At 32.0% G+C, this 19,574-nt stretch overlaps 1 protein-coding gene across 1 annotated transcript; it reads left to right on the top strand.

Annotated features, from left to right (window-relative positions):
• Positions 1-222: 222 nt before the first annotated feature.
• LOC132730770 (uncharacterized) lies at positions 223-16,770 on the top strand. Its single transcript, XM_060716767.1, has 8 exons — positions 223-576; positions 7,210-7,590; positions 7,746-8,654; positions 9,114-9,304; positions 12,536-12,886; positions 13,693-13,779; positions 14,566-14,670; positions 14,934-16,770. The coding sequence occupies exons 3-8, from the start codon at positions 7,889-7,891 to the stop codon at positions 16,029-16,031; spliced, it is 2,598 nt and encodes an 865-aa protein (XP_060572750.1). The 5' UTR covers positions 223-576; positions 7,210-7,590; positions 7,746-7,888; the 3' UTR covers positions 16,032-16,770.
• Positions 16,771-19,574: the final 2,804 nt, after the last annotated feature.

Below are 19,574 nucleotides of genomic sequence, written 5' to 3'. Positions count from 1 at the left end.
CTACCAAAGTGCTTGCTCCTACCCGAGGATCACCAGTATTTCTCCATCCAGGAAACTCTAAAGTCAAGGACGTCTTATTACCGTAATGTTCAGTGCGAACTTTTAATTTAAACGATCTACAACTTTTATCAAGGAATACTCTAAATTAAAACATAACTGTCACTTTAATTACGTAAATAAAGCGGTTACTAGTATTTGGATATTGAAATCTAATCAATATTTGTAAATCGAAACGTTAAACTTCTCGATATTTAACACCGACAATGTCAAGCCAGGAGCTATATATATTTCAATATAATATGAAATTGATTGAATCTTTAACTTGGCATGCGTTTCACTGTGACTTTTACATATAAGAATGAGCTTTTTGACGGCAGACTTGAACATCGATTTCCTTTCAGTGTGGATTATACATTAAAGTTATATACGAACATTACGGGCTTTATTGGGTCATTGAGATTGGGAATTGTTGGTATAGGTGTTAAAACGCTACTAAATATTTATGAAGTTTTCAATTAAAGTTTTTAAACGGATGGTTGAATGTGATTCGTGTTGTGTGACTCTGGGGGAGAACACGTAAGTTTTTTTATGATTATTTATCTTTAGTTAATTATAAGGAGCGAGTTGCATAGGTTTTAACAATATTTTAGAATGAAGAAATGAATACAAAAATTATGCTGGAAGTGCCTATGTAGTATAAAAGAATGCAGACGGTAATTCATATAATGGCCATTAAACGAATTGAACATAAAGGCACAGTATGCCTACAAATTCCATATTATTTTTAATTGTCAAGGAAATGTCAAACATGTGTTTAGTGATGTTTTAATTATGTATTTAGAGCATGTAACATGTTTTACAACTAAAGAAAGTAGCACTGAACGTGAAGTATTGTGTCATAAAGGTAGCAAAATGTAAAAAAAATAGTGTTTTGACTTCCATACAAAATACCAATTCACTTTAAGCACATGAATTGCAAACAAAGCAAAGAAAGAAGATAGTCCATATATGTGACAAATTAGTATTTTTTTTGAAACTATCTAAGATAGATTTTTAGAAATAGGAACGATAGCTTTTCTAGGGCATAATGGGCCTTTAATGTTGTTTTATTTTGACAAAAAATGACATTGTGTGATAACTTGTTAAATGTTAGTATGGTATTAACTTACTCAGACTCGAAAATTACCGATGTCCAAAATAGTTTTCTCTTTTTTGAGCGTGGTAACCAGTCTTATATTGCTTACATCTGATTTGTTGATTCCTTGTGCATGTTTTGAATTGACCAATAAGAGCGTTTTATTTTAAGACTGGTCCTTGATTAATTTCTATTTTGCTATTTAAATACAAAACAAGTTCTAATGTGTAAGATAGTCTTCCCTTGTATTTGTCTTTCATAAAATGCATGTCCTTAATGCCTTAATGCCCATGCTTGAATATGAAAAAAAAACTTCTTAAAAAATGTACTTTGGAAATTTACCTGTTGGAGCACGCATTTTAGCTAAGTAACCGTTACTTCAAAATTATTTTATATTCTCAATTTAGAAAGTATATAAAAGTATGTATTAATTTCAAATAGCGATTGATTTATAGGTAACTCTACCCCTCTTTAAGGCTATTTATAAACAGCGCTAATTGACTGTTTACCTTTTTACCGGTCCAATAACAGTCACTTGAGATAAGATCCTTTAAGTAAATTTTAGACATTTATATATTGGCCTATTAGCTCGAAACTTTATCCCCAAAGTAAATACGAATCTTTTAAAGACTGGACCACTGTAAATGTAATATGAAATTAAAATTCAATTTGATTTTACTTGTTCAAATATATGCAGGTGTCGTGGTGAATAAAAACTGCCAGTAATCAACACATTTTGCCAAAATGAAATATTAAGATTCCGCTATATCACGAATTTATGTTTATATTCATTTGAATTTTAAAATCAGCTTAAAGTGTGCGTGTTATATTTATTTTAACGCGTGAACATTTTTTTCACTTTAAACCTCACTCTAAACCCATTAAAGGAACTCCACTTAGGTCCAAACGCCTAAAATATACTAGTAATATAAAAATCCTTGAACATAGATCAACTGGGACACATAAAACAGTAAGATTTGCAAAATATAATGGATAACTTTACTTTATTAAAGGAAAATCGTGTGCTGTGCTATTCTTAGCCCGATTTGGTGAAAAGCGTTGCAACGCTTTTCATTTTTGTGTCTTTTTTACAATTAGAATAAACGGAGTTAGCGAATGACCTGAAATTTTGCACACAAGTTATTAGTCTATATCTACATCAAATTGAACATAAATCTCGAAAAAGTATTTCCAGACCAGACATGTTAAAAAGTCTAAGTGGAGTCCCTTTAACAATTATCCGCCTCATTTCGGCAACATTCTATCTATGCAACCAGTCTGGACTAAGATTCGTGCCGACTGGTAATGATTTGTTCTTTTCGCTATCCAGTTTATACATACATGTATATGTGCATGTATTTTGAAAATTGCCTGAAAAGGATGAACAAAAAGACAGACAAGTCAATTTAGCGTGGTATAAAGTCTGATAGTTTAAGTTTTAGTACTTGTACTTCATGCACACACTTTGAAAAACAAAAACTTAAGAAAAAAAGAATAAAGCCATTTTTAAATAAATAATTACATTTCAAGAGAGACTTTTGAAGTTATATAATTATATAGAAGTTACGGGAATTTACTGTTTTTATCACAAGATTTCTAGACTGTTACTAACGAATAGAGAAAAGGGCCATTTCTATATATTTTGATAAATTATACGTTATTTCTGTTGATAGTAAGAATTTAATCATTTTTTGTATAATTTACGTTCTTTATTTAACTTATTTTAAAAAGTTTTCTTTCAAGTTAAAACGAATCTGCTGGTAGTGTAAGGAAACAAAAAATTGCTACTGAGACGTCTAATAAATTAGTAATGTAGAACTATCAGTTAGTAGAGAGAGACAAAGAGTTGGGTTGTTAATTTAGAAAGGTTCAATTTATTTCGAAGTCTTACTTTTGGTAGAACTGTTGTTGTTGTAAAGTGGTAATTATCCTACAGCAGCTCTACAGAAATTGCACTGTTTAGAACAGACATTCAACAGTTTTCTTATTCAAATAATAGCGTAGTTGTTAAGGTGTTTTTTGTTCGAAACTCACTTGGATTACGACCCTGTTTCCTTAAACGGCATCATTAGTGGATAATTCCAGGACGCCGACTCAAAAATTGTCCAAATAAGATTTACTATTTCATACCCTTGTACATTAAATAAATATGTTTAAAACTAAACTAAATATCAAAATTCTTCAAGCATTTAAAGTCAACATGTCTAATGTATGTTGCAAAACATAGCTTGTTAGATAAATTGATAAGAGTATTTTTACCATTAATTAGGCAGAAAATATGTAATTGATGATTTGCTAAAACATATTTCGGCAACAAAATACAGTATTAGAGTAATAAAAAAATGAATCAATTTTATGAAATTCATTTACTCGATTAACTTTCAAATTCTCGGCCGGAGCTGTCAATAATCCATTTTTGGGATATCAAAATGAAAAATTTCGAGTAAATTAGCCAAAAGAATAGAGCCTGGTCAGACTTCATTGAAGTGCAGGCTACAGGCCGGCCAGGCTTTGTACTGGTGGCAAAGGCAAGCCCCAGGTAAAGGCTTTATATGTGCAAAGTCTTTAATTAAAAGATGCCAACATCTTAATTTAAAAGATGGAACCAATGTTTGCAAATATAAGGGAAATGCCATGGAAACAAAATTTTGGAGGGGAGGGAAGTCTTATTTTTTAGATCCGTAATGAGTTTTTTTTTTAAATTTGTTTCGATTTTGTAATAATTTAAAACTTGACTTTTAATTTAGACATTAGAAAATAATGAAACACAAGAGTATGTTATCAAATTTATTTCTTTGAAGTCAACTACAATCTTAAGATGTGGTTTTGATGGTTAAGAATGTGGGTTAAAACAGTTATCTTTGTATTATACCAGGATATCTTTATATTGCAACGGGATATGCTGTATAAATATTTATTCAAATCTTTTATTACCATAAGAAAGTCAATATTTTCGTTTAGGTTTTTCCCCCGCATTTATAACTTATCTTACCTCCTCATGTGTTTTGATTGAAACTCTTTTAAAGGTTTTTTATTTAACATTTGAAATAGTCTATCATTTTAACATTGATCGTAAAATGTTTCAATTATAATTTTATTTGAATGACAGTTTCCATAAAGCAGACGATCAAAAAGAATGAAAGATGTCATCAGTAAAAAAGACTGAGCGGATTTCAATGACTCCATTATTATCCATATATAATAGTAAAGCGAAATGTCTTCATTTTCAGATTTTGAAAGGGGCACCTTTTAGATATTGCTAATGTCAGAAATAAATAGATATATAAACAGAATATATAGGCCAAAGTATTTTTACAAGTTTTGGAGTTTTGAAGTCCGGATTTCATATTATATCAAAAGAACAATAATTGGTCTGGTAGGCATTGAAAATTCAACGTTTTGTTAAAGCTGTTAGACTCCAGTTGAGGGAACAACATTTTAAAATTAAAAAATAAATTAATAAATAAAAATTAGAAAAAAATAGACTTATGTTCAGTAGAGTTTGAAAAAAGAATAAATATTCAAAATCCATATAACATTTTGCATTTTGCATTCTACATGCAGAAAAGGACAGAATTTCATTTTACTACTTGTATCCCCGTATGTCCGGAGTAAGAGCTATTTTTACATATTTTGTCACATGACCATGATCAGACGGCTGGTCTTGGTTTGCATTGGTCTCATCTGTAGGTAGGTTAAAGGTTTAGAGTCTTAAACTGTATTTCTTCAATGCACATCATTGAACCTAAAACAACAACAAAAACACCCTTTTTTTTAAATGAAGTGATAATTTAAAAATCGAATGTTAACGGCAATTACCGGAAGTACATGACCATCGTCTGCTTATCGTAAACCGTCATTTCATTTTTTCATTTTTATTTTGGAAGCAGACGACAACGACAGTTTTTTTCAAAGTAAACAGAGGCTTTACATACAGACAATTCATTTAAAATCCCTTCAGTACAGAAAAAAGTATTTTGAATATTGAATAAAGACCTCTGCAAAGTCGACCTGTTATTGTAATACAAATCTTTCTAATAATATTGAAGAACTCTCAAGAATGAATTTTAATGATTTTACTCAATAACATTTTAATTTCAAAACAGGCCAATCTTTGGTACATTTTAAGATATATTTTATCATTTGAATTTTAGACGACCCAGGTGGTAAATTGGGACTTAACTTATTTTTGCTAGATGCGTAGCTTTCAACTTAACAAATAGACATTGCTTTAAAAACTCAAGTGTTTTTTTTCAAATCGGGGAATAATCTTGACTTGTTGAAAGAAGTTATTTAAATCTTAGGACTGATTTATGCGCCGTTTTTTCCAGTCAGCACGCGAATGGAAAATGTTGTTTTCTTGTTTATTTTCGCTACAAAAGATCAAATGTGTATTATTAAAAGTGGTAAATTAAAGAAATAAGAGTAAATAGACTCGTTTGTGTCAAAAAGTTAATTTAGACTAATCACGAGATTGTTTAATGTACCGTGTAGGACTAAAAATAAGAGATCTTTTTCAAAGTTACCAATTAGTTAGTGCACTTTCAATAATTAATTGTACTAACCTTTGTCTTTAATGCATTATCAAAAGATTCGGGTTAAGGTTCCGTTCTTTTCTTTCTACGTTCAACATATAACGTGTAAACTTTCTTTTTATTAACGCATGTGTAATATTTTGTATATTTTTGATGTTCTGGTATTTTTGCCTGTAACCCGTAAATGAAAAATGAATTTACGCTTACGAATGGCCATTAACAGCATCAAAATTTGACTTTGTTTTAAAAAAGAACCTTTCCAAAGATTATGATGAGGTTAACTAAAAACACAAATAGACTAATAAAATCTATTTTCATCTAATTAAAAAGCGATGTACTAAACATTTATACAGCTATATGTTGTTTTGTTGTTGCGTGGTAAGTTCGTCAAAATTGCCGAACAAAACCCAAGTTTCACGACATTAATTTTGACGTTTATCTTTATATTAAATTTAGTTTCTTTTAAACTATTGAGCCAAATTTATGTATACAAGTCAAATAAAAATAAATATTGATTTAAATTGTAAAAGTTCACACGTATTGATTAAACTATTTTTAATTTATTTAATTACTATTTAATCAACATTTGCTAATATTAAATGCCAAAACCATTTATTCAAATATTTATCATATTTCATGCATTTAAATACCTAAAAAAAATCAACCCCACTTGAAGAGTTCGATATAAAAATGTTTTATTCTACGAAAAATCGTTCTCTTTTCATATGGTAATATTTTAATTATTATTTACTTAAACGCTTAAGCCATGTTAAAAAGAGAGATATTTTTACGTAAATTGAATTAAATTTTTGTAAAGCTCGGCGTATTAAAAAAAGTTAAAGCTGCATGCCTCCAGATGAGCCATATTATTTCATCAAATAAACTTGAGTAAAATGTAAAAAGTCTTTAAGAAAAGTAAAAGGGTTGAAAACAAAGTAATAATTTACATGTTATGTACTATTAATGACTGGTTTTGAAGTATTTATCACCACATTTCTAGTGCTTGACTAACGCTATTTCTACTGCGTGACTAACGCAGTAAGAGCTACTTTTGCATATTTTGACATATTTGGTCATTTACGTGGATTGAAATGCCGTTTGCAATGTGTAAATTACTTTCTTTGTTTACTTTACATTATTTTCACTTGTAAATCCATTTTTAAAATTTCCATGAAAATTAGTATAAATATTGAGGCATGCTCCTTTAAAGATTTGATTAAAAAAGTATGCAAAAAGGTGCGAATGTTTAACTCTTAAGTTTTAGAAATTAAATGAGCGGATTACTATGCTGTTATGTCCCGTTTGTTGTAAATAATATTAAGTTAAAGATTTAAATAAAGTCGGTTGGTTGTTTGATACGATTATATAAAGCTCTTTTTGTTAAAGAAAATGACGTCTGCAAAGAGCTTAACTATTTAACATGTTATAATATGAGCATAGAGAAACTTTTAATATTTATACAAATGACCGACCGTGACATTATATTGGGTATTTGTGTTATGTTTGATATTACATATGACATTTTTTCTATATTTTCAGAATCGTCACGTTTGAAGATTTTATAGGATTTATACGGAGATATAAATTTTATCAAAATAAAATCCATGTTTAGTTCGAACTTATGGAATACAAATAGCTACGACATAGCAGCGTGGGAATTATTAATAAATTGAACAAAGATACTGTAGAGATAAAGTTTATGTATACAAGTAAACAGGCTGTACAAAAAAAGCCATTTAAATTATAGAGGAATAAATATGCTGAGTTCATATATAAATTATTAATTTGATAAATGGAATTACGGCCAGTTTGCAGATTATATAATGGAACAATGTTAGAAGATTAAAACGTCAAAGAACCGAAGTTTATTAATCTTAATACACCAGAGGAGACTGACTTCTAAACACGAAATAAAGCACGGTAAGTGCAAATGAAATGTTAATGAAAACATCGATTGGAACTTTTTCAATAAGCTTATCCGAAACGCAGAACAAAAAATACTGAAATTGCTATAGAGAAAACGCAGTTTGAAAATTAAGTTGATAAAAATCGTTTGGAGCTTTAGACAATTGCAGGTTCACGTGTATAAGTGGAATCCTGCGACAACGTTACTGTGTAACGCTAGATCTATAAATGGATCTAGAGAATTTTAAATGGAAAGGTAAAGATCAAATACGTCGATAGAGCACGCGGTGAAAGTTTCCGTATAAAAGCAACAATGAGTTCTGACAGTGTTATTGAAGAAGACATTTTTGAGGAGATAGACGATGAAAGTCTGGAAGGAGAAGAAAAATATAAAGAAATTAGTAATACAAAGAAAGACTCATACAATTGTGACGGTAAAATAATAGCTGAGAACAGTGATATTCTAGCCGAAAGCATTGGTGAAAATAAAGAAAACATTAGTGAAAATATAGCTGTAAATGATAAAGCGGATGAAAGTGAAAATACTAATGGAAACAAGAACGACCAAGATGAACGTATTGATGAACAAAATGTTGAAAAATGTGATCAAAATCATGTTACGGAAAATTTGAATGCTCAAGTTGGAATAGATGCTGAAAGAAATGAAACGTCTGATCACAGAATAGATATAGATAGCAAAATAAGTAAAGCTGTGATAAACTTCTCCGGACTTTTGGCTGAAAACGTGTTACAAGAAGCTCTTCTTATTAATGAAATATATACAAAGGACAGTATTAATGTGAAAGTACAGGAACATGAGGAGAATGACCGTGATAGAGATATAAGAAAACATTTGTTCCCAGGTCAAAATGGACGTATACCAGATAAAGATAACGGGGCTGGATATGATAGTTACCTGCTAGACAAACTTCTACGATCTAAAGCAGATCCAGAAGAAATAGCTGATGTAAACGGCTTTGACGGTAATGAAGAACATTTTAGAATAAATGAACAAACTTATCCTGGACTAGATAGCGATGATGCTTATGTTAAAGCAGAATTGGATAGAGTAAATTCAGGTGAGACTATTATATTTCAACTAATTTTCTTTTACATTTATTAACGCTACCTTCCATATAATTGTTATTTTTTCTTTGTAATTAAAAACATAACAAAAAAAAAACAAAAAAAAACAAAACAAAAGAGGATTCAAACAATAATTTGATCACCACTACCGTCGCCACAACTACCACCACCACCACCACCACCACCACCAAAGCAACAACAACAACAACACAAACTCATCACGATATCAGCGTTTGTTTAGTTCAATAAGTGAACAAAATCTGTTGTTTCTATCAATATTACCTTCAAGAACAGAACTGATACCGCGAAATGTATGGCTCTTGTATGCATGTGCATTTACATTGTATGCCATTCACTAATATGAACACTATTCAAACAATTTTGACGAAAAAAAAATCATTTGTTTTTGTCTCATTTGAAAATGTTAAAATGCATGCGTTTTTATGATACAGATCGAGAGTTAAGTGACAAGAACAACAACCAAATGGCGCCAGGTCTTACTGACCCATTTGAAGAGACAGCTTTGCAGACTATACACGAGGACCATGAGCTTATTATTGAAGATGGTTTCCGGGTTAACAACGTTGAACCAATACATCATGTTGCAGGGGCCAATGCAGAACAACGTAATGGTTCACGTGAGGTAAAATTATAATTTATGTAAAAATTGTTTTGGCTTTTAATCATTGTATTTTGAGTGGGCCACATAGGTTTGGTTGCCATTACAGGACATACTATACAAATTACATATACATGCATATTACATATAGAGGACGACGATGATGATGATGACAACACCAATAATAATACGATTACAAACATGTAACAATAATAATAATAATAATAATAATGATAAAAAAAAAAAATAATAATAATGATAATAATAATGATAATGCTGCTGCTGCTGCTGCTGCTGCTGCTGCTGATAATGATGATGATGATGATGATGATGATGACGATGATGATGATGATGTTTCTTATTTCTATTACTAGACAACCATGTATTTTCTTGTGGAAATTATCAAACGGACATCCATATATTCAGAACCTTTGAGTCCAAAACAGATTGTAGAACCGTTTGAAATAAGATATATTTAACATAATTTGACTGCGGATTACTAGACTGTAACTTTGGTCGTATCATGTTATAGTCGTTATTTTATTTACCCATTATTTACACCGTACTCCGTGCATTATTTCCCCCCGTGTGGTAAATTGCCAATAATGTGTTAACTAGTGATTGCAAATTGATAGCATTGTATCCACAGGGATTGTACAGATCAGGAATGGCATCGATATTAAATCGATTAATCGTATCTTATCACTATATTGTGGTAAGCACACGGTGGCCACAAGATAACGACCAAATATGGTTTGAGATAACACCACAGTCACATTCTTTTAGAATAGTAGAATATAAAGGCCCTGACATTACTGCCATTGTCCTTTAACATTAGGTTCGGGGTCAAACGCGTAGAGAAAAAAAAAGCGTGGAAAGAGACACAAAGCACGGAAACAATACACGATTAATGCAAGAATGATTTTTGTTAGATGGTCAAAACTGTATTTGATAGAACATCCTCAGGTGAAGTCACACAATATACATGCACAATTATGAAAATTGTTGTTTTTTTTTCAAATGAGTATCCCAGTTTTTCTAAAAAATTAGATCTATATCCATTTAATTTTTATTCATAGTCGATTACTTATATGAGTAATAATTCGCTCTGTAGAAATTAAATGAAATGATATCATAAATGCAGTCGTGATAATTACTAAAAGTGTTTTGCATCGCCCGGTTAGCTCAAGTGGTAGTGTACGACTTTAAGCGGACAACCCCGGTTCCATTCCCGGACGGTGCAGCTCAATTTTTTTGTGTGATTGATCATGAAATACTAGGGCAGCCCTCGTACAATAAGGTTAAAATGTGATCTATCAAACTCACTGCAATGAACAGTGTTCATATTTCTTTTCTGAAAACCGAAAAACTTACGGCAAATAATAAGTAAGATCATTGTTAAAATATGATAAAACCACCTTAATATAGGAATCACTTTTTAATCATTTGCATCCGGAGGAAAATTGTCGTCTGCTAAGAATGTCGTTTGCTTAATGTCTTTAATTTTATCCACTTCGTCAATGTACTCGGCATTTGATTGGCTAATAAAGCAGCATGCCTCAAGATTCGTGCTAATAACCTGGAAAAAAAATTAAAAATGTATTTAAAAGTAAAAAAGTCATTAACACATGCAAACGGTATTTACAATTCACCTAAATTGCCTCCAAAAAAGGTCAAAATATGTAAAAATTGCTCTTCTTGCACAAGTCACGCAGTAGAAGTATGGTGATTAATACTGAAATTCACACATAACATGTAAATTATTTACTTGAATCTTAAATAATTTTACTTTTCTTAACTCTTAGTATATACATTTTTCTCAAGTTTGATTTTCTTGAAATATGCCATCTCATCTGGAGGTATGCAGATGTAAGCTGTTTGCACAAGTTATTGTGATCGCTTACAACAGGCTAACGGTTAATAGGATAATCAAAGCACAGAAGGCGCTGAATTTGTTTTGGTCTCAGAATGTCAGAAAGGTGAAGGTTGTGAGATTATAAACCAATTTGTTTTTGTAAAGTGCCACCAATGCTTTCCAGCGTTTTAATTGTAGTAAATTGGCTATAAGACTTATGTAAACACTGATATTCAATCTAATGTTTATTTGACTTAAACAATTTGAAAAAAAATGAGTTGCCTTAACTGGGATTTGAACTCCAGACCTTTCGCTTCCTAAGCGAGCGCGCAAACCCCTCGGCCACGGTGAATTTATATGTTAACAGCCTGAAGAAAACTATATCATTCTAGATTAGGGTTTGTAACGACGCTAACTGTTGTTTAACACGGATGTAAATAATCATGGAGCTTACTATAAGCATGTTTATCTATAAAGAATATAAAACAATATTAGAAATCTTCGACCATTCGGGAATTATTTTGCTTGAAAATTAATGCGCCTGTCATTTGACCATCTTTACGCAGTGATCTCCCCTGAAATTTTTCGGCGTTAGTTTACATATAAAGGGAAGTAACCGCTTCAAAAAAGCGGACTACTTTCGGCACTTGCAATTAACAGCATTAGAGTCTAAAATTTCGCTACCATTATTTGTTTGGTCTGACGACCCAAACAAATAAAAATGGTCGCACAAGGCAGGCGTTGCTGTATTTCATATACATTTCTAACAATCCTTTCAAGTGGATCATAGTCAGAAAAGTGCACTCATATATGTCGACATTTTCCCGCGATTTAACCTTTGTCTGAGAGTTAATATACCATAAGTATCCAAGGTGTCAATCATCATACTTAAATCCCCTGTGAATATTTGCCAAAGTTTATTACTACATACTTGTGCTAGGATTAAAGAATTAAAAGATTAGTCTCCAAACATGATTCACTGAAATTAATCCCAAATAAAAGAAATGATATAAAATTTAATTGGATTGCTCTATTTTGTTAGTAAGAGTGTTACGCTAAATTGCGTGTACATCGTACGCTGAAACCCAGTCTAACCGGAAATTTTCATTGCCGCTTTTTAAATTAGAAAAGTAATAAGTTGAATCTATTGAAAGATCTTTGAAAAAGCGGAAAGCATCTTTAAAGTCTGTCAGTGTGAAATCATCAAAACAGTTGAAAAATGAACATTACATAGGATATTATTAGTTCTTTTGGATTTTTACAAGAATTTTTACATTTCACGACACAACTATGGTATATAATAATAATGGTGCTATTATGACGTCATATGATTTCTTTTTATCTTCATAATTAAAGAACATATTTGAATTAAGATGGAATTCGGTGATATATTCTTACAGGAAATTGGTGAAGAGGACGTCAATGGTATTGATGAAGATTCGGAAATGGTAGTACAAAATCAAGACGATGTTGTAGAAAAACCAATAAGTGATATGATCAATGATAAAAGTATGGAAGATGTTCCACAAGGACCTCATGAACGCACGAAAGAAGTTCTCTTTGAAGACGAGGATAATTTGATTGAAGTGATGTTTAATGACGATGGTGATTTGGTTGAGGTGAAACCTGAGGACGATGCAGAAGAGCCAGTTAATGAAGCACAAGATGTCAACAATGTTGACGATGCTGACGATGATATAAGTGAGGATGATGAACACGACTGTTGCGAGATGACATTCAAACAAAAACAGGTACTCTTTTGGAAATCACATTTTAAAAGTTCTTACCAAACGTCAGAGCAACCATTTTTTGAAGTCATTTCTTCTTGCATATGCCCAAAAACAACAATATATGTACGCATCAAAATAGTTCGATGTCATCAGAACAAATAAAACGTCCAAGAATATGTATAAAGCTATCTTTGTTTTTCAAAGATACACACGTGAATCCTTTTTTAATTTGCGTGCGTTTCATAAAAATACTAATTTGTTTATACACTAAATCCTTTGTCAAGCCAGAATAGATAAACGATCTAAAGAAAATAAATTCCCTTGATCAGTACAGTAGCATAGCATGACATATTTACCGTGAGAGATGGGACCAGAGCTCTTTTGAATGAGTTCTAACGGACTTTTTCCGTCCGAGGAAATGATTCTTCAAGTGAGAACTAGAAAGAGTAAATAAATAATCTTTCAATATTTGCAAAACGCCTCCTTTCAGTACTTTAGTACTTTTGGAAAAACACAATTGATCAATTGCTTATAGACGTTTCGTCTTTTTGTCTATTGTATTGTTATTATATATAGAAAGTATGATATTTTCATACAAGAGGATGATATAATTGAGGATGATGAACACGACTGTTGTATTTCAGATTTTTACTTTCATTTTGCTGATTCAATAAAGTATATATAATCTTGATAACAAGATTTCAGGTTGTACATAAGTTTAAATGCTCATCAAGTTTTCATCTTAACCTGATGTGTCGTTTATGAATTCTCTTAAATATGACCCCGTTTTTGTTAGAGATTAAAACTTTTATTTTCCGTTCATTTAGGCTGTGGTAAAGGCAGTTAGGAAAGGAGATATTCTACTTTTAGAGAAACTCCTAGAAAAGAAGAACGCTGATATGGGAATGACTTGGGTAAGTGTATTGTTAACGTCAACAATAAAGTTATTGAAACACACACTAGTTATCGTTGAAAAACTTGTCATTTCAGGACTGGACATTATTTCCCCTGAGATTTGTGTTCTGTTTGATGTAAATTTGTATTAATAACTAGAAAAAATTCAGATCATTCAATTCAAATCTAGCCACGAATCAGTTTACTTCTTTATTATCTTTTGCATATTTTTCCATTTCAAGTGCACTAGTTGATCTATGTCAGAGCATCAAATTTCATGTTTATTAAGCTTTTGAGCCTTTAAATAAAACATTTATCTGATAATGTCTGCATGTTATTTTTTCAATTTTCAAACATTGATTGCCTGTTTAGATCACTGATATCTTTTCTATAAGCGTGCGTCTCCCAGGGAGATCCCTGTAATCGATTGGCATTTTGTCGTCTGCGCTGTTAACGTTTACAAATACATTGTATGGATGTTAGTCTGTTGCCCCGTATATTATTTATAACGTCGATATGTTGATATTTAGCTTTTGAATTAACGGTAAAAATTATTTAGGGGTGACTAATTTGTCACGACTGAGACATTTGAGAAGAAAGAGTTGTCATTCTTACCTCTAGCAATTTGCACTGAAATATAATGCAACTCCGCCAAAATTTGTAAGAAAAAGATATAATTTCAATTGACGTTACAACAGCTTTGATTGAAACGGGAGTTTTACTTATCTGAAAGAGCAACAGTTTAATTTCTTTGCACTTTATTTATGTAAAATGCTGATTTTTAAACCTTTTTTTATCTACTCCAGTATGGTGAGAATTTGTTGATGGTAGCGGTGAGGACACAACAGCAAGAAATGTGTGAGTTCTTGATAGATAACGGCATTGACTGGCAGTATGAAAGAAAACTTGTGGTATGTAAAATATACATGATATTCATCAAACATTAAACGTATATTCCTTAATTAAGAACTTAATAAAATTTACTAAAATATATACATAATCCTCAACACGAAGTTTTTGTGCAAATATATTGTAAACAGAATTTATACTTGAATCTACCTAGAACATTAATTACATAATTAGAGAACAATTATTTTTCTTTCTTTAGGAACCGTAATTTCTAAAAAGAGTAGTTTACTTTAATCTAACTGAAATTACAAATGTTATTTTGCAGGATGTTAACAAAAATGGAATAATGTGTGTTCATAGAACATCAGCTCGACAAATGGCCTTCGATTTAGGCATGGAGGACCTGGTGGAACTGCTCGATTTTAAAATGAACAATTTGTTTCCGTTTGTGAAACCTAAACCGCGTGCACCTCGTTTACGACAACCAATAGCTCCGTTTACGGTACCTGCGTTAGATGAGGCGATACACGAGGAGTTTCTAATTGAACCGGAAGAGGCTAAAAAGTTACAAAAAGTAGTAACAGAACAGTATAAACAACGGCAAAGAGAGATCGAATTAGAAAATTTAGAAATGATGCAAAAGAGACGGAAAGGAATTGCTACTGGTGCTGCAACCGGTGCGGTGGAGAATGAAAGTGTTCAAACGGTTAAAACAAAGCCCACGTGTTCAGATTTAAATATCATACATGATGATATCAGTCAAGTGTTCGGACCGGATGAAGGGTACGAGACAATGTCACCAGTATCACCGCAGAGACATTTCTTTAACCACGTGCCAAGTATGAAAGAACACGTCAGCATCCGGTCAACTCGCGCATATCACTTGAAAAAAGCGTTTATTGCTTCTAAATCGGATCAATTCAATCGAATGGACTCTCCAGATTATCCTATGTATCAAAACAATTACATTGAAACGGTTGGAAGTTACAATTTTGAAAGTAGAAAATGGCGCCATCCACAATCGGCTCCTCAGTTCAGAAATTATTCCACAGAAAGTCTATCAGACCAATCTGTTCTAACTGGATTGCCTGTTGTTCATGGTGGAGCAAGGAAAACTGTTTCGGCTAGTAGTGATAGGAAAAATCACATTCGTTGTCAAAGTGCACATAGTAATATTTCGCCTTACTCACAAGTTGCGAAACTTTTAGAACAATCTCGACTTTTCAGCCCTTTAAACAGTTCTGTTAATAACTCTAGATCAACCCCACATTTTCCAGCCATATCACAAAAGAAATGTGGGTCACCGCAAACCAAAACAAGAATAAATTATATTTACGCCGATCGCTCCTCAGCAAAACAAAGATGCAACGATTTGTCCTCTATGAAATCCGATTTGTTGCCGAAACGAAAACTCAAATGTTAGTTTTACTTACAATGTGTAACAAGTTGTAAAAACGTCCGCCATTTTGTTTACTGTGTCAAACAATAAGGGCATAAAATAGCAAAATTTTCTTTTAGCTTTAGGTGCTTACTTTTTAATGTCGACATAAAATTGGTCGATTAATTTTTGTCTGATTCTTATAGTACAAGTAGTTGGTGCTATATAAGACAAACTAAGCATAAATGCAAAGTTTGTCTACCAAGATTGTCAGTGTTAAGCAGACAACAAAATAGTGACTTAAAATGGATAACATTATTATACACATATCCAGTGTCTAGACCGGAAGTCACAAATGTTTTTTTCGACATGAGTAAAATCCGTTCAAATAGGCGCTTTCTTTGTCCTGTACGCAACAAGCGTCTATTTTATTGATTATCATAATCATCATCATCAGACGACGCATGATTGTCATCGGATTTCACAGTATTTACAAAATATAGAATTTTATTACCCTTTCCAGATTTTTTCCGCATTTTTGATTGGATATTGATCACCCGAAAGAAATTGATATAACCGAGCCAGACGGGTAATATACACACTAAATTTCCCCGTTGGGTACCCAACGTTGTAAACAACATGCGCGGAGGTGATGCGCGTACGGTTCGATTTTACGCGGTGTAAATTCCGATTTAAAACCACTTTTTAACTGTCAAATGATAAATATTTACCAAAGTAGAGTAATGATACATATTACCATCAGTATCGAAAACAAATATGACCTTGTGAAAGCTTGATATTAATTACAAAAAAAGTGCGTTCAATAGACTACTCCTTTTCTCTTGTTTACATTCGTTAGGTACGGGAAAAATACGTCATGTATTTATGTGACGTCATGTTGTGACGAAGAGGTACCCTAAAGGGAATCTTATTTCGACGTTTCATTTGAAACAGCAATGATTTTTTAAAAAATCGTCTAAACTCGGCAGGGGAAGGGTAATAAAATTATTATTTTGGTTTTGGAGTGATATATGTGGATATATTACCTGCCAAGATAAAATATCACCCTCGCCTAACGGCTCGGGTGATATAAAATCTTAACAGGTAATATATCCACATATATCACTCCAAAACCAAAATAACATATTAATATAATAATGTATTACCATGTAGATATTATATACAGGAATACTATTCGTTACTGTCTACTAGTCATAATTATATTTCTGTCTCAGATAAGCATAGTGAAACCTTTCGTATCATAGATAGCAACTTTTTTGATAACCAAAAGCATAACATTTATTCAACACTGTGAGCGATAAAGTCTCATGGTCTGAAAAATATGTTTGTTAATATTTCCCCCTTTTGCAGATTCATCCTTGTTCAGTTTCTGTTTCTTTGATAATAAAATATTCTGCTTTTAAAGCATTTTATTTTTTTTAACGTGGCCGAGTGGTTAAGGTCGTTGACTTCGAACCACTTGCCCCTCCTTGCTATCCAGCTAGCTTACGGGACGTCGGTGTTCTACTCAGGTACCCGTTCGTGCCTGAAATAATGCACGGAAAGGCATGTGACGTCTTCCTCCACCAGTAAAAACTGGAACGCCGCCATAAAACATACACGATGTGTCGGTGTGACGTGAAACCCAATCAACCAATCATTTTCTTAAACATATGTTTGTCATATTGGCTCTGTCCTAAAGGCACTTCCCAGACAAGTTTCTTCATTTTACTTAGGTAAAGAAGGAAAAATTAACTAGCGAACAAAATGTTCATAAACTTTGCACGATTAAAGAAAATTATAAACAAAGTGATGAAAACATGGGGGCCACAATCCAATCCTGCTTTTTGAGCGATCTGTCCCTGAAAATGAGTTTTTTTAAACTCTTTTTAGGGGTCACTTTGAAGCCAAGATAAAATCAAGCATATCGATACAAATTTAATTTCGAATTATTTTTTTTCTTTTATTTTATTTTGAAAACGATTCGGGCATACACTTTACTATGCATCAAAGAATAAAACCCCTGTGTTACATCCAAATAGTAGAACTGTCGTCGTCGTTTCAAACTGTTGTCTCTGCATTTTTAAAAAGGAGACATAAAATACATGTACCTTAAGACATTTCCTATAGTGTCTACATTTTAATACGCCCCAAGAATTTTTGGGACGTATTATGGTATGTTGTTGTTCGTCCGTCTGTCCGTCCGCATACACTTACGAGAGGATACATTTTAAGTTACAGGAACAAGAGGTAACTGTACGTTCTCGTTGATGTCATTTATTCCGTAAACTTATATGTTGCTATTTTTCTTTTTTGATTGTGGCTAAACGAGCAGTTGGAATAACAATTGAGTTGCCAAAATAAATACTCTCTTAATAGAACTTCAGACCATCTGTTTGTAGACAATTGGTTTCCGCAGAATAACTTTCCAATGTGTCTATATTTGGCATGTAAGTACATAGTATGTTATATAAAAACAGGTTAGCTTCGATTTTGGCAGCAATCAACTCATATTGCTAGAGTTATGCCCCTTTTAAACAAATGTTCTGTGAAATTATTTGTTCCATAGGATAACTTTTGAAGGCTTTCATTGCTTGTGTTTATATTTGGCATTTAAGTATGTCATATCAGAACACAGGTCAAGTTCGATTTTCGCTGCAATCAAACCACCAATGATAAAGTTATGCCCCCTCCCCCTATTTAAACAATTTGTTAGGTAAAAGTATTGGCATGGTCCCTTTTGAAGGATTCCAATGATTGTGATTATATTTAAGATGTAGGTATGTTATATCAAAACAAAGGTTATGTTCCATTTCAGCTGCAATCAACTTATTATTGACAGAGTAATTCCCCTTCTTAAGAAATGTTCTATGTAATTATAAGTTTTTCGCAAGATAACTTTTGATAACTTTTGAAGGATTTCAGTGATTTTGTTTATAGTTGGAATACAAATATGTTTCGACAAAACACATATCAAGTTTCATTTCCTTTGCAATCAATTTATTATTGATACAGTTATGCAAAATGTTTTGTATAATTATTGTTTTCTTAGATTATCCATTTTTTAGAGCTGTGAAATTATTATTTTTTTGCTTAAAGGTTATGTGATTTTACCTGTGGAAGATTATCATATGTATGGATCATTTATACTACAGTGTTAACGAATAATATTTACAAAGTATTCCAAGTTTACTTTGTTTTAAATCCTTATAAAGCGAGTTTGAATTTGATAAGTCCCATTTAAGTAATTGAGTTTTGAATTTTTTTAGTATGTCAATGAAATTAAGCCAATTGTCTTCTAGTACGTATATGTATATTTTTTTTGAACGAAAAAAAATCATTATATGTGCCATGGTAAACAATGGATTAGCTATTATCAGTCTCTTTACGTGATTTTACTTAAGAATTTGCCATCGTGCGTATATTTCACAGCATCAGCGGAACTTATTTTTTTACCGGTGAACAGATTTTTTACAAACTTTGCACGATTAAAGAAAATCATAATTGGAAAAAATTGGGGTCACTATCCTCTTTTGGGTTATCTCTCAGTAAGAGGGCCATTTTTACTTGTTTAACGTCATTGTCGGC

Source organism: Ruditapes philippinarum, unplaced genomic scaffold (genome assembly GCF_026571515.1).
Source record: "Ruditapes philippinarum isolate M1 unplaced genomic scaffold, ASM2657151v2 ctg735_1_1_1_1, whole genome shotgun sequence".
NCBI classification, from domain to species: Eukaryota; Metazoa; Mollusca; class Bivalvia; order Venerida; family Veneridae; genus Ruditapes; species Ruditapes philippinarum.
Note: the sequence above shows the minus strand (reverse complement) of the source record. Positions and strands in the feature narration are given on the sequence as shown.